At 40.5% G+C, this 27459-nt stretch overlaps 1 protein-coding gene across 10 annotated transcripts in view; it reads left to right on the top strand.

Annotated features, from left to right (window-relative positions):
- The window catches only part of LOC116043953 (sickle tail protein homolog), a 93188-nt gene that overhangs the window by 3614 nt on the left and 62115 nt on the right, over nucleotides 1-27459 (top strand). For 9 of the 10 annotated variants that reach the window (XR_004898212.1, XM_036004865.1, XM_036004864.1 and 6 more), the window contains exon 2: nucleotides 21670-22007. Coding sequence is in view for 8 of the 10 variants with exons in the window: in XM_036004865.1 (XP_035860758.1) it covers nucleotides 21670-22007 (338 nt within the window). In the remaining 2 variants the exon portion in view is untranslated. Of the gene's footprint in view, nucleotides 1-21669; nucleotides 22008-23830; nucleotides 24104-27459 lie in introns of those variants that run through there. The other variant, XM_036004866.1, reaches the window with a different exon arrangement.

Here is a 27459-nt window from a genome sequence, read left to right as displayed (position 1 = left end):
TTTGTCATATTCACCGTATCCGTAGTTAGATAAGTCCATACGTACCCTTCTCATCTCTTCTGCTACTTGGGCGGAATGATTTGCTCGCAGAACTCCAGGCAAACTCTCTGCTCCTCACCACGGGGCTTCTCAGGTGCTGCGAGCAAATCACTCCGCCCAAGTAGCAGAAGTAGCAGTGCTTCGCCTTCTGAGAATATAGTTCCCAGTATGTATACGGTTAGAAGATGGCTGTGTCTCATGTGACCTTGTTATTTGTACACGCTGTGACTATACAAATCACAACATGTAAATAGGAAAATGTTGACGTTATTTTGTCACTTATTGGGAGCAGTAGGCTAGATGGAGCCGGTTACCTCAAGGATCTGTGCTAAGCTATGCTCTGCTAGCGGTGGGTGCGTCAGACAGAGTTACGACACGCACGGAGATCAGAAATGTATGTATGGACTTATTTATGTATGGACTTATTTAACTCTGGGGGATACAGTGAATAAGCGAAAGTCCCAATAATGGCATTGATAAGACCATAGGTATGACAAAAAAATAGACATACCCAATGTACAGTTCTGTGTTTGTAGCCATTCAAATATTTGCTGTTTTAAACTGCACGTCCGCACAACATACAAGTATTGTTTCTTTTCGAGGTCATCTGCTCTCTAACAAACGAAACACTGTGAGATCTACAGTAGCAGCTCAGGATTTACCTCGTTGTTATTCACAGGAAATAATCCCGCTCTCCTTGATGTAGTCAGCTATCATGAGTCATTTGAGCCTACAGCAATGTGTGTGTGTGTGTGTGTGTGTGTGTGTGTGTGTGTGTGTGTGTGTGTGTGTGTGTGTGTGTGTGTGTGTGTGCGCACATAGACTATATGTAACCCTTTAAATGAGGCTACATGTCCAAGTCATATGTTAATGCATTACTACATGTAGGAATCAGAATGAATTAATGTTTGAATTAATGCATGGCCTGTCATGAGGGTCAGTGCTAATACGGAGTAAGTGACTATATTACATGATAGTGACTTCATGCTGAGTACATCCGAGTTTGTACATAAATGCTATAATTGTGCACCCTTGAGTAAGGTCATGGTGTGATATAAATACAGTCATGATTCACAATAAGTAACTTAATTACAAAGAAGCATTTGCTTTACTTATTAAATGTAACATTTTGAGCTGAGCACAGTTTATCAGTACAGTATGGAATAAAGTATATTAAAAAAGAAAGAAACCCAAGTAAGTTTGAGATTGATCAAGGTTTTTTTCTTATTATATTGTTACTATTATTATTATTGTTGTTGTTGTTGTTGTTGTTGTTATTATTATTATTGTTATTATTATTATTATTATTATTATTATTATTATTATTTCTGCACAAACAAAGATTTAGGACTATTACCACATTCAGAGTTTTTTACATATATATGTTATCTTACTACAGGATATTGCCACTGAAATTACCAGTTGTCCAATTTCATTATATATTTGTAGTTTTCACCATTATGCATAGACTTTTATATTTTGACTTAGTAGAAGGGTGAGGGTTATGTGTTGTTGTTTTTTCTTTGCTTAAAGGATGATAGTGTGACATTTTTGAAAGAGCAAGGGGGATATTTAAATTGTACAATTCACGAAAGAACCATCAGGGCTTCATTTGTTTCATCAAACTCAACCACTAGAACCATGTCATCTTAAAGATACAGAAATGTAAATGTAACAGCAATTCATCACTTGCCGGCAGCTACGCCCACCTTCAATTTTTTCTGTATCTTAACAGAAAGTAAAATATGTCATATGATGTTCGCCTATGATATAGTTCAACTTCAGCAATGGAGTACAAAAGTCACAATAACTCACAGAATTCATCATTTTTCATCTACAGTTAAAATATCATAGAGACATTTATAGCTTTGTTTTTATGTTCGTGTGTTTGTGTGGACGACTAAATCAGCTGTGCGTAAAAAAACAGAGCTTACCATTAGTTTGGTCATTTACCAGTGAACTGATCTATATCGACTTTTCTATTGTTCAGGTGCCAGCGGAAATTCCGCCGAATGTCCCTCATTTTGGCCGGATGTCCGTTACTTTCCACTTTCTTTGTGTTGTAATTCTAAACTCTGGTGGATTTCTGAGGACTATGGTTAACTGCTCCTCAGATCTCTGCAGGGTAAGTCCAGACAGCTAGCTAGACTATCTGTCCAATCTGAGTTTTCTGTTGCACGACTAAAACAACTTTTGAACGTACACGTGTTCCACCAAAACAAGTTCATTCCAGAGGCTATTGTGCAGCGGCACCGTTGCTGATTGTGATTGGTTTAAAGAAATGCCAATAAATCAGAGCACGTTTTTCTCCCATCCCGGAATGCTGTGTGGAGTTAAGCTTTTACAGTCCCATATTAACAAAATACAGTAAATCTGCAGGTTGCTGAGCTACATTTCCAGTGGCATAATACCATTGCGGCCAATTCTCTGTTTTGAGTCAAACACTCCTGTACATTGCAGTTCCAGAGTCCCCCTTCACCAACAACCTCCTCCATTTTAGCTGCCCGAGGTTGGAGATCAGTGCTACAATAAAGCGATGACGTTGGCATCACAGCCCATTTCAGCGATGAAGGCTAAAAAGTTCTCCTGCCAAGTCAAAAAGTATCTGTGCTCCAGTCAGCTTACGCTCCTGTGTCCTGGGAAAAAGAGACCTCATTATTTCATCCAGCGCATGCCACAGTTAGGCAGCGAGGGGGAGGGAGGGCATGAGATTAATGAAAACTTGTCAGTGTTGTTACAGTTGCTTGTTTGCTGATAGGACTCAATGTCAAAGGTTACTGTCCAGATAGAGTCACGTACCTAAAAAATGTGATGGTTTCATTGCAACTTTTGTCCTCCAGAACATCAATTTGTTTCTTCCATTTGTAGACATTTATGCACATTTACATGAATTCTCTGAAGACTAACTCCAAAACAAGTTTGTGCTCCGTATCGCCCAACCACGTCTAAAGCAAAATAGTTTATTCCTGTTCCGAATAAACACACTTAAAAGTTGTCTCAGCTTTGTTAATAGGGAGTAGTTGTGGATAAAAATGATCAGGCGGCAGTAACCAGCAAAACCAGCAAAATAGCACAATCTCTCCTGTACACCATGCTTTATTCGCCAAACATTTTCAATTATCTTTTGTCTCGTTTATCAGCATGGTGCCTGACACTGTTTCTGGTTTCCTTATATACAACACATTGATCCGTCATGTAATCGATATATCACCATAGATACCAAGTATACAAAACTTAATCACTTAACATTTATGAATAACCCTAACTTACGTCCAAGTCCATCTACTTTTGAACTTAACACATCCATCCAAGAACTACACTTCCAGTTGTTCTCCAAGAAATCCTGTTAGGGGCTGTACTTAACAGTCAGAACGTTAATATAGCAGCATACTAATTGTATGAGCCAATTAGTGCCCTTGGTATAAATAGGAACCAATCTTTGGTAGCTGTCTGGACTTACCCTCAGGTGCTACCTGGAAGCACATACAGTTTTTGACCACACGCACACACACACACACACACACACACACACACACACACACACACACACACACACACACACACACACACTATCACCACACACCACTACACAGGCACACATACCGTAATAAGCCATAGTTTGTCTGGAAAACCAAAGAAGTTTTGATGGAAATAAATGGAATCAATGGTTTTAACTTGACTGCACTATATTACTTGTCCTGTCTATACTTGAATATCACGTTGCACTTTCCTGCTCTTTTTGCACTTCTGGTTGGACGCAAACTGCATTTCGTTGTCTTTGTACTTGTACTCTGCCCAAGAAAGGTAAAAAGTGTGTCAAATACACTACCCATGGCTGGGTGGCGTTAACGGTTAATGTTAACAACGCGTGCATGCTAGAAATAGGACCGAGGCCTATTTTTCACGCGACACGTCGAGAGAGAGAGCTTTTCTGTTCTTTGTAGGTATTTCACATATTGGGGTACGGTCCGTTAGAGCCCTGTGGAGGCAATCCCAACCTGCTGTTTTGTTTCGTTTTCACTGTTTCGAGTACAGCCCCTTTTAATGAAGTACAAATACATTCCAGTAGACTCAGAAATGGTCTAATTCCTCATTTACTCTCTTGGGTTTGAAGTGCCCAGTTTAGAAATCCAGAATGCCTCCCTCTTCAGAAGAAACTTCTCCAAATCCCCTCCTCTCTTTGACAAACATAGCTTCTCAATTCCCATATATTTCAGGGAAGAGACTGGATGATTTAATTCCAAAACAAATGTGCTGCAAAAGAAGAGAGCTTAAATTTCAGTTCAATTTAAAGATACTTAACCTTGTATGGAGACCCAATGTTGTGACTGTGTTTGTGTGTGAAGAGATGGGTAATACAAGTTCACACGCACAGTTGTGTGCGTACAGTATTCAGTTTAGATTTCAACCGGTTAGTGTTTTTTCTGTCCACTCATACATTCCTCTGCGGGGAGTTGGAGTCCAGCAGTATTGTCCTGTCTTGTCCCAGTGGATTACAGCCCGCTGCTGATTAGTTACATTCCCTCTCCTATCATCACATTCCCCCCTTTGACTATAAATGAAGCTAATCTCTTCGTGCTCGCCACTTCAAAAGCTGCATGGAAGAGGAAGGGAGGAAGGGAGAGTAAGAGAGGGAGGGAGCGAAAGGCAAACGGTGGGATGGCCAATATATTGGAACATGTGCTTTAACAAACTTGTCATGCAGAAACCAAATAGGCTTAGTAGAGAGAAAAAGAAACATTGACTTGCTTACAGTGGGTCCAACTCGGCCTTGACTATAATGGCATAGCAAAAAGGCAACATTCAGTAAACACTGACACAAAATATGAAATCTAAGTCATTTCAAATTGAACGTTAACAATGCTCTCGATTTAGGAGCTCAGACAAATATGTGAAACGATTCTTAGTGCACATTTAGTGCGTCTTTCTTTTGTCTAATGACATCTTATAATGAAGTCATGTTTATTTCTGACCCCTTGCTGTCAAAGAGTTGTGAGAGGTTTCATCAAGGAGTGATTTCCCCTATTTGCCTCAGATTGTTTCATACGACTAATTATTAAAGTCCCAAAATAGAAATTCTATCCAGTATTACACAAGGAAAAAAAAGAGAAAAGAGTGGAGAAAGTCAATAGAAAATTAATATAATTCTTTACTTTCCTTTTTTCATATCTCATCAATCCTCTTGCAACCACTCACATTTCAGTGTAAGATATTTTTAAATAATAGGGCATACAGTTGCATCTTTGGGGATATTGTTTTTGCCAGGTGTTAACACATTAATCCTATATGTGCTATCAGCAGTATATATATATATATATATATATATATACCCTAACATCAGTATCTGGTGTTAGGGTTAGGGTTCATCCGTGAAGAGAACACCTCTCCAAAGTGCCAGACGCCATCGAATGTGAGCATTTGCCCACTCAAGTCGGTTACGACGTTGAACTACAGTCAGGTTGAGAGAGAGAGAGAGAGAGAGAGAGAGAGAGACGAACCCGTACTGATTGGTTTTAGGACTTGATCTACAGTCAGTGATTCTAAGAAGAACTGCAGGCTTCACTGACGTGTGTACGTGTGTGATGTTTAACAAGCAGAAATGATATTTCCCATGGCTGTCTTGTCTCTGTCCAGTTGTCACTGCCAGGCTATGTGTTCTTGTCAAGACACACACACACACACACACACACACACACACACACACACACCGAGCAGCAAAGTCACAGTCACCGGGCAATAACAGGCTGTAACAGCATTTTCACAATGAACACCAGCAGTAGCACACAGACCTCAACCTCAACTCTCTCCTTTCCTCTTCCTTTCCTCTCTTCTTCTTTTAATGTTTTTATTTCAAGGTCTTTTTCTATAATATCAATGCAAATAATTAGAAAAAAAGGGAAACTTCAGTATTATGTAGTGACTGATGGGAACAACAATTTTTTAAATCAGTCCAGTATTAAGCAAGATGTGAAACAAGCTACAATGTAAGTTATTGGGCAATTGCGCATCTTCAATGTACGTCCACTAAAAGTGCTGTTTTTGCCACCGACAGGCTCAGATTATTATTCTAAGCGGCTAACAACATTATGGAACGGAATCCCTAAAGAGAGAGACCTTTTTTGTTAACTAGCGAGATGCTTTTTGTTTAACCAGAAAAAAGCCCCAAAATTGCCATCGCCAAACTCACCTGACTACATTTAAATAAACAGTAATTTTATCATCGTGAAACAAAATCTTCTTTCAAAGTCGAGAGAAACAAAATAAAACTACCAAAAGCCGTCTCGGTTCTTCTTTTCACTGTTCCAACAACCACCACTCTGGTTTGGCTGAAATAAACCCTTAATTCACTCAGTTGCATGTGAAAATATGCTGGCTCTATAAATGCTTGAAGTATTGTTTATTTACACAGAGTCTGGTGAGTTTGGCAGAAAAAAACGGAAGCTGACGATGCGCATTTGCGCTATAGGATTACTTTGCAGCCCGGTTCTCGGCTGCCAGTAACAGCATTCTCACTCAATACTGGACCAGATTCAAAGATTTTTGTTCACATTAGTCACTTGGACACAAATTCACGGAAAAATAGGTTCCAGTTTATAAAATACTTAGTCGTTGCCAAGGTTTTAATCATTGTCACAACCTGGCTCTTATAATGAAATGTGCTATAAAAATAAACTTGACCTGGCTTACAGCCATGACAAAATGGGAGACACAACGTTTAAAAAATTTTATAAAGTGATTTCTCTAACAAAAGTAACTGAATTATATGCATAACAACATGTCAAAAATAACAGAATGCTTAAAATAAACAAAAAGGGACCCAAGGAGGAACTAACACTGCCAGATCACCAGAAGGGTACCTGCAGGGAGAGAGAGGCTGAGTAACAGCTGGTAACACTGGGCCCAGGTGTTACCAGAAGGCCATCATGACCAACCTGTGTATCTGTGTGGAGTGGGTACAGTATGCATTTTAAATAGGACTCTCTTCATCCTTTGGAATACATCTTATGAATTATTATTTGATCTAGGGCTGCAACTAACAATTCATTGTATTGTCAATTAAGCTGTTGGTTATTTTATCAATTAATGGATTAGCTGTTTGGTCTGTAAAATGTCAGAAAATGGTGAAAAATGGTGCTTTGTGTTTCCCAAAGCCCAAGATGGCGTCCTCAAATGTCTTGTTTTGTCCACAACTCAAAGATATTCAGTTTACAGTCACAGAGGAGAGAAGAAACTAGAACATATTCAAATTCAAGAATCTGGAATCAGGTAATTTGGTTGGGCGGTGTGGACGGTGATATTATGCACCTCGGCGACTGTGCACGGAGGGTCTCAGTGCAGAGCTGCGCACTTTCAAGATTCTGGACGCTGTCTCACAGACCACGTTGCAATGATTGGCTACAGAAAAAGAAGTCTGTTCTTGGAACTGCTCTGACCGCTGACTGGATAGGTGGAAGAAAAAAACGCTCAGGGCAAAACGTCCCAGTTAGATAGTAAATTCTGTAAACATATGGTCTAATAACGTTCTACAGTACCTGAAGAAGTGTTGTAGTCAAGGCCACCTAAACCTAGACCAAGTAATTACCAAGACTTTGAGGGGTTGAGACCAAGTCAAGACCAAGACCAAGACCAAGACCAAACAACTTAAATATATGGTATATACACAACTAGCTAATATGTGTAGCTAATATTCTCTAAATCACTTTGGGTGAGGGATGAAGTGATTTCTGAAGAGTTTTGGTACAGAAGCAGATTGATAACATTAGCTAGCTAGCTTTGCTAGCGTCACTTACTATTAGCTTTATTATTTATATTAGCTAAAAATTTAGGTGGTCCCAGCTGTGTCGGTTAGCTTTACATTACAGAATTTTCTTTTCGATGTTGTTTTGCAAATAAAACTCTTTTAAAAAAAATTGATTAAAGAAAATATTATTACCGACAATTTGGCTAACACCTCCCAGACAGCCAGAGCTTTTTCTCCTGTCACCTACATTCACTTTGGGAGTGCGTGTTAAGCGGACGGGGAACGGGGATTAACAGTAACGCATTCCAAACTAGAAATGAGTCAAGTAATTGGTTGCATTTGATGCAGGACGTTTTACATCCAATCACAGTAATGATGTTAACACATAAATCAGACGATACACAGGCAATTTAGTGATATTCCTGATGTTGTGGTCTTCACCGGTCTTGAAATAAAATCCAGAGTCCTCTTCATCCAAGACCGAGACAAGGCCGAGTAAAAATGTGGTCCATACTGAGACCTTCAAAAAGTGGTCTTGAGACTAAGACCGGTCTTGAGTACTACAACACTGACCTGAAGTATTGTGAAAACCTTTGACGGCTTTCTTTGTTTTTTCAGTTATTTTTTACCTTTATTTATCCTGGGGATAGCTTTGCTGAGACACACTCCAACCTTTTCAGCCACTACATTTTCTCTCCAGAAAACCAACAACAGAGAACTTAACTGAGAACTTATAAATGTCTAATCTCTCTGCCTCTCTGTCTTTCTTGCAATGCCACAGAAGGACCTACTTTCTGTTGCTGCTTCTCTAAGTTGATGATTTGTTCTGACAGCAGCAGTGCGATTTAATCTCTGAAGTCTTTCCATCCTTCCTCGCATTCTTTTGCAAAAATCTTGTGCTGTGCGCCTCGCTGAGCACTGAGAGCCCTGGGAAACAGCTGGTCCGCAAACATCTCCAGAGTATATTTCTTATCTTTCGGGCTACATGTGGAGCTACATGTCTCTGCAAATAAGACTCATGGCAAAGTTCCCAGTGATTATTTTTGATCATGCCCACAGTGTGGCTATTTCTGTTTGTTTTGTTTTTTTTACCCAAGTACAAGTTCATGTAACTGACTATGTTAGCAAATAAGGAGAAAGGTGATTTAAGCGGGTTTGGGGTCATATAAGGTTGCAGATTTAAAGCTCAGATGAGAAAATGAGGTTGGGACACTCTGGTTCCTTAAAAAGAGCTACTATTAGAATAAGCTGGGGGCATTAAATGTCCAGTTGCTGCAAAGGAGCGCTGTTGATCTCAGGAAACAGTATTGTTAGCAGAAGAGAGACTTTCCAGGTGCCTGTGCGTCCTGGAGTACTCAGGACTAGCACCGTCTGTTGGCCTGGGGAGTGTGGACAGCCACCAGCTTTTCATCAGACAGTGAGGAGCTCCACCACGAGGTTCATGCTACCCACCCAGTTAAGAGTCCCGTCATTGGTAACTTCTATTTCGCCTTGTCTCATTATTAAATTGGTAGTCTCGCATTGCCAGACCTTCCTTCACAGCGCTTCGGAGGAGGGTCTGGCAAGTCCACACAGCATAGCCTCGTGAAGGAACTTGTTTTGGTGGAACGTGTACATTCAAAAGTTAAGTGTTAACGTCAGTGACACATTTTGAGCTGTTGCGGAGTGTTGCCTTGTTCGAACGTAACGTTATCATCAGTGCCCCCACTGTAAACGCAAACGTCGGCTAGTGCTGACTTGTTAGATAGCGTTAACTGTAACGTTACCGTTAACATTAAACAGGCTAACATTAGCAAACAGGGAACATTAACAAGCTAACAAACAATTAACAACAACGTTAACAAAGAATAAAGTTGGTAGCAAGCTTACTAACTTGGGTGGAATTCCCCATTGCACCAGTAGCTGTCGCGAGGTCAGGGGCTGGCTCTGCTCTCCGTTTTACTGCTGTTTGCTTACTTGATGTAACGTTAAAGTGCTCATATTATGCTCATTTTTCATAATTGTATTTAGAGGTTGTACCAGAATAGGTTTTATGTGGTTTCATTTTCAAAAAACACCATATTTTTGAGTGAGGCATCTCACTTCTGCTCCATCTTTGTTGGGAGTCGTACATGCACAGTACCTAGGTAAGGACTACTAGCCAGTCAGAAGCAGAGTATGAGGGCGTTCCACGTTAGCAGCTAGGCGAGCATTATAACGTGTGTTACAAAGTGACGCACGTTTGTCACGGAAGTAAAGGCTGGACTACAATAGAGCTGTTTGGAGCAGTTTGTGAACAGTGTTTTCTCTGGAAGATGGTAAGTCCCTTTAAGGTGGACTTTGGGCTTTTTCACTGTTTAAACCTATAACGTGCACAAAAAAGATATATAACACAATAAAGGAAAGGGAAAAAGCCAAAAAGCATAATATGAGCACTTTAAGCAATAGTGACCAGACCGGTGTCTGATGTGTTGTGTGTGTGCACATACGTGAGCGTTTATGTTGCCAAGGAGTTTACACTCGGTGTAGCGGAGCCTTTACGATTATTAACAGTGACGTTTTAAAGTGTTTTGAATGTAACGGATGTCCATTAATATAAAATAGTTGCGCACTATAGCTTTAAAAAAGTAGCCTACATTAGCACCCTGACTTAATACTTCAAAGCCGTAAACTTATTTGTAGCCTATTGCATTGCATACTTTTGCCATGTTGCTGTAGTTTAGCTTGCTGCATTCTTTGGGGAGTAACATTAGCTTGATTGTAGCGTTATTTAATGTACAGAAACTAGTAGCTTAGCTCACTCCACTTACCAAGTAAAGTATGGACATATTTTAATCTGTTTGAACTGAACTTTGAGCTTGCTCAAACTTGTTTATGTGAACTTGCACAACACTGGTCCTGTTGTCCCAAATACTCACTAGAGCACCAAATGTGGATTAATCCGTCACTCAGTCTCCAACAAATGCACTAGTTCCTCTTGTTTGAGTAACCTTTACTGGGTCTTTATTTTATATTGAAAATGAATATATTTGTGAGGTGTTTATAAAGATTCACAGCAGTAAAACTAGGATCCAATGGCATGGTGTAGTTGGAAAGTATTGGGAGACAAACTGTTCTATTGGCCGTAGGAAAAATATAGAATAACATCAGATGTATCCTTTTTCAAAGTCTAATCTGAGAGAGCATTAGGTTATCAATTGAGCAAATATGACTACGTCTGGCTCACTGGCTAATTGGATGTTGCCTTGCTAACTAATTGACTGTCTGACTGATGGCTGCCTGGTTGACTGACTGTCCAAATTGCGAACCAAATATCATCACAGGCCTATCAAGCACAGTAAAGAGCTGAGAGAGTTACCTCCAGGCCTCCACTGAACTAGATCAATCAGATCTGCTTTGTCAACTGGAGAGAGAGAGAGGGGGGGGGGGGTGGGGGGGGGGAGGAATGGGGTGGTACAGAATGATTGTAAAGAAATAGAAACGTGTTATCCTTTGTCACCTCTGCTTCGCCCCTTCTCTTTCTGTTCCTTCGCCATTTCTATATTTCTTTTATTCCCTACAGTCATTGGTCTGCCAGCCAGAGTGTCTTACAGCAGTATTATAGGCATTTGTATTTTTGGAATTTCCATGGAAACACTAACACTAACTCATCTGGCATGTTTACATTTATACACCAAATATAGTTGTGAAATAGAAATGAGCAACTGTGCTAGTTGTGTTTCCTCTCCCTGACGTGTCAAGCACTATTATAGGACATTGTGTCATTGGGATCAGGTCTGGATGTATTGTATGTATGTATACTGTATGTGTACCTACTGTATACCTACTCAAATTAAGGTGCTGTTGTAAACATTTACTTGGGACTGAAACAAGATCAGTTGTGAAAATTATAGGATAGACAGAATTTGTGTGTCAATTAGAATTTTTGAATTTCCCAATATAGGGATCAATAAGGTAGATGTAGTCTGCCTGCCTGTCTGTCTGTCTATTAAATTGTGGATTAAATCAATTTCCATGTCTGTTCTTTTAAATAGTTTGCAGCAGTTTAAATGAAGCGGAAGACATGTTAGTGTCAACATTCAAACAAAATCTTACTGTTTCACCTTTGCAGCAAAGTACTGAATGTGACAGCATGAGAAGTCTGCACTGAGTGTATGAAATCAGAATCAAAGAGTGCTGGAGGGACTGGTTTTCTTTAAGGTCACATAAGTGGAGGTAGTGTGGGTAAGAAATCTGCTGATGCTATAATGAGAGCATGCAGTTGTCACTGAAATATACCGAGCAATTTGACCCAAAGAGGTTCTGAAATATATAGATTTGTAATATCCTTTGAACCCATGGATCTATTACTCAAACCAGCCTTCTCAGATTGAATTTCATCACCTCACTGGTCCCTGAAGCACCACGCCCCCACTAACACCAAGTGCAATAGACCAAAATATCTACAGCACCATGTTAGGGCGCAGAACAAATTAAATGTACACCAAACTTCAAAGCAATAGAACTGGGACAATTAAACTCGTTGTCTTTTCTTCCTCTAAGGATCTTACTTGTGCTGTGCGTGTGTGTGTGTGTGTGTGTGTGTGTGTGTGTGTGTGTGTGTGTGTGTGTGTGTGTGTGTGTGTGTGTGTGTGTGTGTGTGTGTGTGTGACAAAACATAAAAAGACAGCTTCTCTCTTTTACAAAACTTAACTTCTACTCATCAACAGGACTGGAACTCAACATTCACATTGGGAGGGAAATAAAATGGAATTATCACGTTTCAACTGGCCTAAATTCTTTATCTTATTGAATTAGTGATATTGAATTTGGCTAATCTCAATACTAATCACACAGCTCCTTACAGTAAACTAGTTGTCATATTTCACGAAATAAGTGTGGTGGCTCTAAATGTAATTGTTCAGGTTATTGACCTAACCCTGGCTTCTAGAAAAATTGACATACAGCTAATTTGTATCCAGATTTTTGGGGTTCGGCTGAATACCGAATCCACTGGTTAAGATTCTGCCGAATCCGAAACCGAATACCGAATCCTCCTCCCATCCTCAGTCCATTAACACAGTAAAAACATTAATGAAGTAAACATCGTCCACAGACTGTCCTTCCTTTGCAGTACCTGAAGTTCTGCATTTTGGCTGCTGTCTGTAGATTCCTTCATGCACAACTCGTATTCTTTTGGATGTTTCATACCAAATGTTGTAACAGCGGTGATGTTGTGTATTGTTTAGGGTCCTTGCCACCACAAGACAAAATGGCATTGCAAATTGAACATGTAGCTGGACTTGAATGGCCTTCTTTTGACTGAAAGTACTGCCAAACTATACTTTTTCTGCTCATGAGTTCCATTTTCACTTTCTCACAGTCTGCTGCATTACGGCGCCGTCATTACGTCGATCAGCATAGCACGCGTAGTGCAAGCGTAGGGTTCGGTTAGGTGGAAAAAAATTCTAAGGTTCGGCAGAAACCGAACCCTGTCAAAAAGCCCAATATTCGGGCAAATTCAATGCCAAAATCCTGGATACGGTGCATCCCTACTACTTTGCAACATAATGTTGACGTTTTCTATTACATTAAAGTATGTAACTTTTCCCACTTCGGTCCCCCCTACAGGTTGTCTCATTGGAACTACAGCTGCAGCTAAAACTTACATAGTGTTGCTTTAATACTGTACAATGTCACGGCAACCCTGGGGGAACTTACTACTCTCGTTAACGTCAAGGGCTAGTCTCGCTTTGCCAAGTCTATATCCTAGACGTTCCACTTCCGGGACTGCTCGGATGCATGTATTTTCGCTGATGTCCGGTGGATTTATGAGGACTATAATGTTAACTGCTCCTCAGATCTCTGCAGGATAAATCCAGACAGCTAGCTAGACTAGAGAGATCTGTACAATCTGAGTTTTCTCTCGCACGACTATTTTGCAGCGGCTCCGTCCGGAGCTTAGCGCCGCCCATGACGATTGTGATTGGTTTAAAGAAATGCCAATAAACCAGAGCACGTGTTTCTCCCATCCCAGAATGCTGTGTGGACTAGCCAGACCCTCCTCCGCTCCGCAGTGTGTGGATGTGGACCTCTACCTTTTTCTACAAACCTACGTATTGACTGTGACTGAGCATGATACCGAACAAACCTCACAGCGAGCTGTTTTAGAAATCCGTCTTCCTTCTGTTTGTGTGTTATTAGGCCCAGCCTTTATTTACAGTTGCCAGCAGGGGTTGATAGGAGATTATGGGACGTGGTTGTAGAGCTTCAGTTTAATCCACTCCACTTCAGTGATAAAATAGATGTTGATGATGGGTAGAAGGCATGTTGAAGAGGGATTTCATGCCTTCAGGCATGACATGAGGACGAAGGCTGATATTTTCAGGATTATCAGGGAGGACTCGTTTTATTCTGTGGATTATAATTGATGGGAAGTAAAAAATGTACTCAGATAAAAGTTAAAAGTAGGTCAGTTAAAATGTACAGAGTAAACATTTTTACATTTTTTTTAAATTGTGTGTGTGTGTGGGGGGGGTATGATGATCATAATAATGTTAAATGATAGAACTATTAAATTAAGAAACCCCTTGAGGCTACAGAATGAAGTGCATTCACATGTCAAAGTACACACTAGTGGAACAACACCACATCGTTCCTTGTTTATGTAAGCTTGACATTAGCATTTTACAATGGTACAATTCAAACTGATTGACTAGATTGGAGGCTCTCTTAAATGCTATATCTAAATAGTATACAACTAATTGGCAGTTGATGCATACAATGCTTTTTTTGGTATGGATCTCTCAACTGTCACACCGTCTCCCTAAATACACCTTCCATCTCACCTCGGGGGTTCCACCACTATAATCCATTGTCCACATGTGGGAATTGCTGCACCCTGCCAGTGTGTTGTTATGATGTTGTACCATAACCGCCTTCTAACTTAGAGGGGAAACAAGAGGTCTGGAAAAAGTGAGACTGGCCCATGCTTCCTCAGGAACACATGCACGCACACACACACACACACACACACACACACACACACACACACACACACACACACAAACACACCCTATTTGAACTTTCCAAGTGACGTGCCCGGAGCAGTGTGGGCTCTATCACTGCAGCATGTGTTGCACTGAGACATCAATGTAAACAGACAGAACTGGATAAGCTGAACGTGCTGGAGCTGGAACTAATACTGTAGGTAACCGTTAAATATTCGACAGCAATGCTGGTATTGTTTTCATTTGTGTCTGTGTGCGTGTGTCATCATGGCAAAATGTGACACCTAGGCTTACTGTAACAGGATATAGCAGAGAGGCGGTTTTTGAGTACTTTGCCAGTGGTTTATGACTGTCTGTCTGTTATGTCAGAAGTTGTCAACCGTGCAAGATGCAGTCACAAAACTTTACAGGTGTGTTGTTGAGATCAAAATGAAGGCCGAATTCAAAGATGGGTGTGGTCCAAGTGAGGGCGCTGAAAGTAGGGGGGGGGGGAGGTGCCCCTAGGTCTCTAGTGTTTTAAACTGTGTTGTGTAATTGTAAAACTGAACATGTTTTAATTTGAATATCAGAGTCATTTGATGTCACAAGCTGGAAATTAAGGGAACAATAATGTTGGTCAGACAAACTAACCTGCTATTGAATAGCATAGAACGACAAGGAGATAATGACCTTTTTTATAAAGATTAGTCAAGATTCATCATTGCTCATGTAAAAATATAGGATGAAAAATACACAACATGCCCCCTGCATGTTGTGTATTTATATTTGTATAGATCTATGCTATGCCTCCGACTACTGTGAAATCCAGTACATCATGATAACTATTAGGCCCTTTTCTAAATGTAAAAACAATAAAGAATTTTTTTGTGGCATCTGGACATTACTGAAATTTACATTTACATTTCATTTAGCTGATGCTTTTATCCAAAGCGACTGACAAATACGATGCTTTGTTCCTTTATAATGTTTACTTGTTAAGATGTTGACTGACTGACATGGCAGTTAGAATTAAAGAAGTGAAGTAGCTATGCACTTCAAAAACAAGCATATTTCTTAGGAGCCTCATCCCAATTAAGCTGAAATTTTGAAGGAAAAAATAGGGAGTGCTGCTGCACTGGGTCAAGAAACTTGGTGTTGTAAAAGTAAAATATCTATCCTCCTCCCGTTTTAGGATTTCTAACTGTGTCTGTCTGGTGTACTTTAGTGTACATTCAGTTAACCAGAGCTTTTTCACTGAAAACAGCTGTTGCTGCTGCTGCTGAAAAAACGATGTTGATGAACTAACTAATTTGTTTTAATCAATAATACCAATAATATATCATGTGCTTCATGTCTGAACACAAGTTGTGAGTCATGTCTGCACTAGGAGGAAATACTACTACACGATTCCTTAAATGTGTAATATAGCACTAAATTCAGCACAGCTTAAGCCTCATTGAGAACAGAATCTGGGGAGAGAGTCCAGCAATCATGTTGGAGGAAAGGTTTTCAGCCTCAGTTACTGTGTGAGTATGGACTGAATGGATTAAGTTTATCGGTGATGAGAGGAGGCAGTGGGAAGGTTTAACACAGAAAACAGCTGCGTTAGAAAATATAATGAATAACATCAATCAAAATGAAGCAATGTGTCCGTGTAAACTTAAGCAGGAAATATGTTTACCAGATGATGCTTTTGCTTACCAAATATTGATGCGGGACCTAAAAATAAGATGATTCATAAGATGAGGAACGTCAGAGGCACTTTCATGAAGGCCAGTCCATGGTTGCTGCATCCTGGTGACCTCGTGAATCTGCTTGACTCAGATTTGTCATCTGCCCAAGTTTGCTAAGGAGTGTGACCCCCCCTGTGCACAAAGGGCCAGGTTGTGACCATGCAGACTTTACACACAAGTGCGCTTTAAAGCCTATGACAGAGAAAGACACACAAACACACATATACACACACACACAGTGCGTTTCACTATCTTTGTGGGGAGCCGTCATTGACATAATGCATTCCCTAGCCCCTTACCCTAACCTTAACCATCACAACTAAATGCCTAACCTTAACCCTTACCCTCACCCTAACCATAACCTAATTCTAACCCTAATCCTAAAACCAAGTCTTAACCCTCAAACAGCCCTTTAACCTTGTGGGGTCCAGCATTTTGGCCCCACAAAGCTGTCTGGACCCCACAAGTATACTGTAGTCCCGGTTTTTGGGACCCACGAATAGAGTTAAACAAGAACACACACACACACACACACACACACACACACACACACACACTCACAGAGTGCTTGTTCTGGTACAGCACATCCTCCAAGATATTTAGCCTGACGCTCCCTTCTGATGCTAAAAAAAACCCACTGTGCATACAAGCATGCATCATCTTTGTCTGTACAATGTACCTAGCCCAGGAATATGAAACTATAAACATCCCTTAAGGTAAACATGCAATATAAAATTTGACTTATTCCCCAAAACGTAATGCAAATCTAAGTGAATCTACACGACCAAAGCAACAGACTCTCCTGATGATCTTCCTGGAGTTGTGGATAGCATTCATTGAAAGGGCAGGTGTCCATGTGATAAATACTAAAACCCTCCTCTGACAACCAAGGGTATACATAGTTGTTGATACTGATTGAATATAAATAAATGGAATAGGCCAATCAGAACCACAGGATCCACGTACAACTTGTTAAGGATGACTATTAGATGTTCTGAGAAATGTGTCTTCAGTCACAGAAACTAAAAGTTGTCATTTAGCCAATGTTCTCCTTGGTGGACATCTGCATTTCACATTGATTCAAAGTCATAAAATTTTAAATAATGTCATGTCACATTACAGAAGCTAGATCGGGGAGGGAGATGAGAATATGTCTACACATTTTGTACGTTGTGTAGGGTTCTTAGTGAAATAACTATAGTTTTTTTTTATTTAAAATACAAATACATTTAAATACGAGAAAATATATATGCTGAATATAAGAATATATGTAGATTGACAGCTATAACTTTGTATTGGTGTATTGTAACTACCACACACAATGAAATATAACCTTCCAGCGATATGTTAAAAAGGCATTTTTCATCGTACCAGTGAGTGACAGTGTCCTTATTAGACAGCAAAGCTCCAGGACAACTCCAAATGTCAACATGCTGAAACTGTATATGTGCGTGTGAGAGGGGAGGCCATGTTAATCTGTACTCTACAAGAAATCAGTTAAGAAAAAAAAACAAGATACTCCTAGTAGTAGTAGTTTTTCAAATTCTCTGGCTTGACCCTTTGATTCCAGATTGGTCCATTGTTCCAGATGGGCTCTCCACTAGGGGTGGGAATCACCATATACATTATACAATATCCTTCCTCCTCTCCTACTGATGAAATTGTGAACTTTAACTATCATTAAATAAGAACTACCTATTACATTATTTCATGGCTTTTGAACCGTTTAAGGTAGAGTCTTGTGTGAGGTATCATTGAACTCAGCAGCGAGTTCCTTTTTGATTGGTGATGGTTTGATCCGCCCCCTATGCGTTAGCCACGCACCTTTTCATAATGACCCGTTTGATGTAAAGTCTTGTGTGAGGTATCATTGAACTCAGCATAGAGTTCGTTTGTCATTGGTCATGGTTTGGCCCGCCCCCTATGTTTAAGCCACGCCCCCTTTCATAACTGGTGACCCATTTAAGGTAGAGTCTTGTGTGAGGTATCATTGAACTCAACATAGAGTTCCTTTTTCATTGGTGATTTGCCCCGCCCCATATGCTTAAGCCACGCCCCCTTTAATAACTGGCGACCCGTTTCTTGTACACTATTGTGTGAGGTATCATTGCACTCAACAGAGAGTTCCGTTTTCATTGGTCATGTTTGATCCACCCCCTATGCTTAAGCCATGCCCCCTTTCACAGCTAATGAACTGTATGATGTAGAGTCTTGTGTGAGGTATTAGGTAAGGGAGTTCCCTTTTCATTGGTGACAATTTGTCTTGAGTGCCGCGCAAATGAACGGTCGCAAGGAGCGGCGTCCACCAGTAACCCCGACACGCGCAGAGGAGCGAGGGCCCGTCCAACGCTGCTTACAGCTTTAATTATTATTATTATTATTATTATTATTATTATTATTATTATTAACTGAAAAGCTTAACAAGCACAGGGGTTAACCCATAGAGACAGAGTGAGTATACTGTGAGAACCACGGCCACCAGAGGGGAAAGCAATTGGTGCCACAATATGCAACTACGGGCTGAAACGCTAAAAAAATCCCTGCAGCTAGCAAAAAAACATCAGATTTGTGTCAAATGATTATTTTAGCAACCTACCCAAGAGAGGACAAGTTAGCTGTTAGTAAGCTATGTTAGCTATGTGTTAGCAAGCTAAGGCACTTGCAAAACACAATACTGCATAGCTTTCGGATTTGTAACCAATTTACACTATAAAACAAGTTGCATACTGTCAAAATGCTTACGCTCAACTTAAATATAATTAAATATAGTTAGCCTAAAACTGACATTTGGATACTGACTTGGTAGCAAAATACTTGCTTCACACGTGTACATGGGCATAACGTTAGCTTAGTGCCACCCACAGGATCCCACAGTCTTCCCATTCTTTCTGATGATTCCTCACGTTTGTATCCACTTTACAAAGAAAGCTGTCTTCATAAAAAGCTCAGTTTTTCGGTTTGGCGGCTCATAAAAATGAACATTGTTGGTAGTGCATCACATCACACAGCAGCCTTTAAGCATTTTTCTGTTGTTTGCTAGCAGACGGAATTGACGAGGAGGATCCTTCACGCAATACAAGTCAGTGGAGAAGGCATAGTTGTTTTCCCCTCCGGTTGAGACAGGACTTAAATGCGCTCTGTCTCTATATATTTTCTCGGGTATATTTCTTGCATGGGTGCAATTGTGTAACCTCTTGAAAATATTTGTCCATTGAACAGACTGATTAGCTTATATTTCTAGTCCACATCTCCATTCAGCTTCATTCAGCTGCTGCTGAAAGGAGATTAGGAAACGAACAAACTAATCCAATCCAACAATATACAGACTGTAAACCAAAACAAAACAGTCATGGACAATTCTTCTATGCTGCTTACTTCTAAATAACAGCAGTTGGCATCCAGTCTGTGTTTGATTTCATAACTGAAGTCAGAGTCAGAGTGTGGTTTGGACAGATGGCCACTTGTGCAGAGTTTCTGCACCCCCAATGTGTCACCTCTGCTGCGAATTCATTTTTTACAGTGTGTGTGTGTGTGTGTGTGTGTGTGTGTGTGTGTGTGTGTGTATGTTGGAGCCTGCAGGTCTGACATTGTAAAATGCCACACAGCTCTGTAGACAGCACAGCAGTCACAGAAGCCAGAGCAGTAAACTGTAGTTAGGGCTGGATGGGTGGCATTTAGACTGAACTAATTATTTTGTCCAATAATATATTTAGGCTGTACAGTGCCATCAGCCAGTTCTGTTGATTTGTTGTGATGAGACAGAGGTATGCAGATTGTTTCTGTGTGTGTGTGTGTGTGTGTGTGTGTGTGTGTGTGTGTGTGTGTGTGTATTATGTAGGGTAAAACTCGACTTCAGTGCTCATGACTCAAAAACCCACAGAGAATTATTCCCAACTCTAATAATTACAGAGCTTTTTAGCCTATTTTAGCAAAGAATACACTGTGGAACAGATAAATGAAGAAACTAACTGCTTGAAGTTGTTAACATTAGGCCAGTTAATGCATGTGCTAACAAATTGTATAGAGAGGCGAAGTCCCTCCCCATTCCAGTGGACCTCATGGGATCTTATATTGGAAAAGAATACTGTCTGTATGGTGGTGAACAATTGATTTTATGATCCTGTTTGAATTGAGCCATGAATTACACATATGATGTTTGACAATTTAAAAGATAATTTTGCAAGAGAAGATAAGTCAAAGTTTGTAATAGGTCTTCAGCGAGACGTCACCCATGCAAGTTTGAAGTGTGTACTCTTTTTAATTACGTACTGTATTTTCACAGTCTTTATGACAAACTGAGACTTTCTTGACTTGTAAAATTATCTTTTAAATTGACGAACACCATATGTGTAATCTATGACTCAATTCAAACGGGATCAAAAATATTTGTACTACCGCACATATCTTTTCCAAAATAAGGTCCCATGGTGGTTCGCTGAAAGGGGAAGGGACTTCGCCTCTCTATTGGGAACTAACTACTTCCTGTCCTGTTTCTCACCTTGAGTGTGATCAAATACCAACACCTCATGAGAATAGTATTATTCAGGCTTCAGATACTTAGCCTACATAAACCCTTGTAATTTCCTGCACATACTATGTTTCAGTGGCAATCCCTCTCCATCTGTGTGCGGACAAGTATCTGAATTTGAATGAATGCTGAGCTGGATCTTATTTTTTTAGCTTCCCTGAATCTGTTCTCATCATCTACAGAGCTGCATATTGTTCCGCCATTATCGCAGCACTTATCCACACACTGATGCACATTAACAACATTGACAGCACACAGCAACTGACCCATACAAAAAAATAGGCTAAAACAAGCACATTATTTGGAGTAAAAAATGTAGATGAATGAATGATGTCCCTTATTGTACATGCTGGCCATGACTATTTAAAATCAAGATCATTTGATCAAATATCATTGGCAGATAGGTATCACAATTGATTCAAATGTAAGCTCAGAGGAAATTCACTTTTCATGAAACATTGTACCTTTTTTTTATTTGTCTCCAAGGTTATAATAGTTTTGAATAGTTTAGTTTTAGTTAGTTTACTTTCAGTGGATGACACACTTCAATATGTAGCCACGCATTTCATTCTGCCATGTTATCTTGTCTTATCTTGTCCTGTCTTACACTTTCTTATATTTTTTTCTCTGTACTCTCATCTTGTTTCCTTACTCCTTTCCTCTCTCATCCACCCCACTCAGATCCCGGAAACTCCCAATCCAGGGTATCTTCTTGTTTTCCTACTGCTGTGGACAGCAGCACTGAGCGTCTGCTGCACAAGAAACCGCACGCCAGCAGCAGCGCGATCTGTAACCCGGACTTCTCATCCTGTGGTTCAGCTCCACGCTCTACCAGCACCTTACCTCGGAGCTACTTCACCGCTGCTCACGCCAGCTGCAGGGACAAACAGCTGGATAGCCTCATGATGCAGCACTCGGACGTGGAGAGGAAGAAGGAGGTGTTCCTGGACCACCTGAGGCAGAAGTATCCTCACCATGCTGCCATTATCATGGGACACCAGGACCGCATGAGGGAACAGGTGAGATTTAAAGGTGCAGTAGGTGATGCTGTGCAAAGATTGTTGATATTTGAACTCAACTGCCAAACAAACCCCCCCCCCCCCTTCAGAAGCGCCACCCCGAAATTCAGGGACAGATAACTACTGGCCGGCTGACACATTCCCATACTGGCTCCCCTCCTCCCGCCCCTACCATCGCCTGTTGCCAATTGGCTGGAATAGAGTTTTGTGGCCCGTGCAAAACAGTTTTGTTTGTTTTCCATTTACAGAGCCAGGGCTATGTATTAAAGGAGAAATCGACGCAAAATGAACCTGGGGGTTAATAACACATGTGTACCGAGTTGACCGTTCTCTGGGATATGTTTTCATGTTAATCGAATGTGACCAGTTTTAGCCCAAACCGCTAATTAGCTTATAACGCTAGTCGTCGGGGCATGAGGAAAGTAAAAAGAAATCGCTATTTCTATACCATTAACAAGGCTCAAAATAGCACCATACTTTCACGGTAGCATAATGAGGGTCCCTATATGTAAACCGAAGCATTGATGCATACCGTTCACGTATACAGCTCGCTACATTGGTGTCAGAAGTGGGATCGAGCACGTCGTTAAAACGGAAGAAGTCGAAGAGCCAGAGATATTGAAATGTACGGAAGTTTATTCAACCTCTACAGACACTCGATACACAGAGGTCATCAATCTACCCCAGTGTATGTCATGGTAACCCAACACATGTAAATAAACATGAACACTATATCGAGACTAAAACCTAGGTAACATAAATGCATAATATAAAAACACTAACAGAACATAATTTACACACTTAAACTAGGACAGGAACCGTTAATAACCTAGTCCCATGATTCTTTGCACTGCCGTGCAGAACAGTCAACGCAACGGCATCCTGCCGGCCATTACATAATTTTGTTGATGGTCTTGAATATTGTGGTTACTGTGTCATCTTTTCTTGATTTGTGTCTGGGATGACAATGTGTTCATATTGCAAGTGTGTTTTGTATGTTGTTAAAATAAAAGTTGTTGATCACATAAAAAAAGGATAGCTTGGTTCCGACAGGACTGATTGGGCCTTCTTAAGCACCCCAGCCTGATACAGTGTAGTCAGGTTGTTCAGCGTTAGGCCTGATGGTATGTTTAGCTACTAGTGTCGAACAAAAAGAAGGTGTTGCTACCCTCTGTTAACTTTATCTTGATGATAAGTCAGCCAAAAGTCTGTGCAGAGATGCTGTAATAGTTACTACTATTTTGTTGTATTACTTGAATTATGTGTCTGTGTGTGTTTTGCGGTGGTGGTGCAATGAGGGGGGAGGGGGCGGGGGGGGGGGGGGGCTGGTCACTGATCCATCTCTTTCAGTTAAGGGGTCCTTGGCTTAAAAAACGTTGAAGACCCTCGCCCTAAGCATCTTCGTTACTCGTTACTTGCAAGAAATGTTTTTGTACGATGGAGTGAAAGATTCTTCCTCTGTTTCTCTTTGTTGATGCCAGACTTTGATGTTTAAGGTGTAGAAACCCTGAATTGTATGCTTTACTATGAAGAAGCCACAATAAAGTTCATAATCAAAGTTTTTTTTTTACTTTTACTTCTAATAATTACATTTAATATCAGAAAATTACTTTTGATACTTAAGTACAGTAGGCCTAAATATCAGATACTTTAAGACTTTTACTCAAGTTATATTCTAAAAGTGTACTACTTCTACCAGTCATCTTCAAGATACTTTAACTCAAGTATTGCTTTCATGCAGGCTACTTTATACAAGACTGACTAAGTGTTTGTGTCATGTCATAAACTGTTCTGCTAGTCAGACTGGTAAAGCCAGCATTATCTACTGAGGTGGAGTTTTGTTGTAATAGTGCACCAGCAGCAGGTAGAGAGAGAGGCAGTGACAGTGAGGTGGGGTTTTTCAATGCACCTGCCTCTGACACATGGAAATATCCTGCAAAAATAGAACCAAAAAAGTCCGAGAGGCAAAGGCGAAGAAAACAACGTGAAGCGCTTGGACTTGATTTTACCCCAAAGAATTTAGTTAGCCGGCGTTAGCTAACGTTATAATTTAAGTTAGCACTTTGAAGCGACAACCTACACTGCTCTGCCTCCAGGTAAGCTCGTTAAACCTATTTGAATATAACTTTAACCAACCAACACGTCCGCTGACCGAAAGTCTTAACTGTTTGAAAGAAGTTAAGAAAGTAGCCAAACTAACCAAAGCGTTTAAACTTGTAGCTACACAGTCACGTCTCTGTCTAGCTACACTAGAGTTGATGCCCTTTTTTGTATGCTAAGCCTAACTAACGAGCTGCCGCTGTACTGTATCAACACATTACGCGGGTTGTCTGTTCGTGTTCGCTGTCTGCTCTACGGTGAGGCGTGGAGCGCCAAACTCCATTTAACATCTGTCAATTTTCTGTTGCGTCGGTTAGTGACAATTGTCCACGCCATCCAAAAATAAAACAAGGAACGATGAACAAAGGGCTACTGTCTGCTCCTCCGTTCGGCGTTAGTCTAATACACCAAACATGGTTATTTTAATGAAATGCCGACATATATAATTGCTGTGCGATTCCCACCGCTCTTTCAACGGAGTTAGCACCGTTGTTGAGAGTGGTAGCGAAATGTAAGGCATTAGTAAAGGATGATGTTAAACTAAAATAGCATAACTGCCTCTTATGTGGCGGAATAAAAAGTGCTTCCTTTAGAACGCCATCCATCACACCTGCAACCAGTGGTGTAGTCTAATCATATTGTAGTGGGTACTGTAGCCTACTGTATATTGGCCAGAATCTGCCTTTTGGGGGGGGCATATCATAGTGGTGGGTCTGGGTGTCCTCCCCCAGGGAAGTTTTGAGCATCAACGACTTAATTTCCTCCATTTGGATACCCCTTTATGCACCAATTTACAGTGGAAATACCTTCATTTAGCCTATGTGAAGAAGAAAAACACAGATGGCAATTCAACATATATCAAAAATATAATGGAAAGTATTTTGTTGTGGGTCATTGGGCATTTTTAAGTGGGTATGTGGAAATCCTGGAGCTTTCTTAGTGGGTATATTGCGTATACCTGCGTATCACATAGACTACACCAGCTGCCTGCAACTCCAGCGAGTTTGTACAGAGCACCTGTGGGCACATGGGCATGGGCATGGCAAGTATGTGCCAGTAGACAAACAGTTGAAACTTGGAGCTACAATTACATTTGAGATATCTCAAAATGCGTTCCGATGAGTCATAATAATTAGTGTGGCCAAGCAATTACAACCTGCAAGCAGTCTGACCAGAAAGGACAATAATAGATCTCCAGATATAGACTTGTTTATTTAATTCTTAAAAGAGATATTTTGATTCTTAGTTATAATAGTTGTGGGTGAATATGCTATTAAATAAAATGAATAGAGAAAATAATATTGAGCCTATGTTTGAATATTTACTGAAATACTGAAATATCAATATCATTATATATATTATAAGTCTGGCTACACCACAAATACATTCTGAGATAGGATTTAAAAAATGCATTGTTTGCATTTCTTTAAACCAATCACAATTGTCTTGGGTGGTACTAAGTTCCAGTCGCAGTGATAGTGGTTCTGCAAAATAATCTCTGGAAGGAACTTGTTTTGGTGGAACATGTGCACCCCGCCAAATCAAAACGCCACATACAATATTAAATGAAGTTAACAGTTCATACAATACAGTAACGTGAGCTATTTAAATTAGCTGATACATGGTTAAACGTCTCTTGCTCTTACCAGTGTATCGCCATGTGTACGTCGTCCACAGCAATTCCGCCAACCGGTCCCAAAACGTCACAGTTAGGGAGTTCATGCCGTAAACATATTCTTTGTAAATCTTTACAATCATTCACAGAAAGAACCAAGCAGGCCTGCCTTGTTGAACGATCCACATTTTCTTCAAAACCTGCTAGCTCGATGGTTATATCACCTTTATTTATTCAGGGAGGACCAATTGAGAGCAAGCTCTCATTTCCAATGACAACATGCCATATAAAATTACAATTCTTATAAAAAAAATAGTAATTAATATATAATGTACAGTTGAAAATACACAGCACACACATAAAACAATTACAGGACGTTAAACAACTCAACGTGCACATGTACAATTAGAATACATGGACTCAAAAAGAAGACATTTCAAGTGATTATATGGAATCAGATTGCGGCCAGTTAGCTCAGTTGGTAGAGCGGGCGCACACGTGTAGAGGTCTATTCCTCGACGCAGAGGGTCCAGGATTTGAGTCCGACCTGTGATGGTTTCATGCATGTTTTCCCCTTCTCTCTTCCCTTTCATATCTAAGCTGTCCTGTCTATTAAAGGTGGAAATTCCCCAAAAAATAATCTTAAAAAAAAAATGTAATCAGGCTGTTCAATTTCATAAGAATCTGCAGGTTACTCCATTTATATGGAGCATAATACTCATAAGTTGTTAGACAGCAGCTGTTGTTGTTTCCCGAAGCGAGAGATTTTAAGGACGACTACACACAGAGAGCGGAAGCAAAGGGGCAAAGCCTAACATAAGGCGTGGATGTCCGGCTTTATTCTGGAAATGTACCTATGTTGATCCAGACTACTTGAGGTTAAACACTGTCTTCGGGCTTTGGTTCAGGGTCATGGATGTGTATGTAGTGTAGGAAGAAGGTTTTCTGTTGTCCAAGGATGGAGGGAGGGAGGGATGGAGGGAGGGTAAATTAGATAGCAAAATCTTGATTTACTCTAGATCAGGAACGATCTGATCAAAGAATACGTGAACTGGATATATGAATTTGACCAGATATTTGATGATCTTTTAACATAGTGAACACATCACGGTGTACAAAATCTGTTTGATCCCAACCCATTGTGACAGCCCCTCTGTAGTGTCTATACAGTGGTTGTTTACTTTGACTTTTGTTCCCTTTGGGCTCTTGTACCATGCTCAGTGTGCACTGTGCAGAAAGTGCTCGGCGTTCACATGGCACTCGCCTTGTGTACTCAAGCAGCACTCAGATCAGCTGTAGATACTGCTCTTGTCGGTCTTTGCTTCTGTTCGGAAATCAGTTAAGCTACCACAACCATGTGTAGTCATTGCTTGTCTCGTGACAGCCTGCAAATTCTGTACCTAGATGTTTGGGTGAGGCAGATTTTTTTTAAGCTTTGATGAAAATACAGGTTTTTTCCGGCATAGAGGATTTTTCTATCAAATACTGTCGTGCGTAGTCGTCCCCCCTCCACCCTTCAAAGGTCCAACCCTCAAATCAGGCTGCTTATGCTTTGCATGATGACATGCCTGTAACGGTACAGTCTGTGTGTTCGTCCCAAACCATTTCAGTACAGGACGTTCGGATCGGTATGCAAAATTGGTTTGGTACACTCTGTGACCCAAACACAGAGCAGCTATGCTTCAGTGAGACACTCCCTACCATATTTGGTAAATCCAATAATGATAGCACCATTTT

This window comes from Sander lucioperca, chromosome 9 (assembly GCF_008315115.2).
Source record: "Sander lucioperca isolate FBNREF2018 chromosome 9, SLUC_FBN_1.2, whole genome shotgun sequence".
Lineage (NCBI taxonomy): Eukaryota > Metazoa > Chordata > Actinopteri > Perciformes > Percidae > Sander > Sander lucioperca.
Note: the sequence above shows the minus strand (reverse complement) of the source record. Positions and strands in the feature narration are given on the sequence as shown.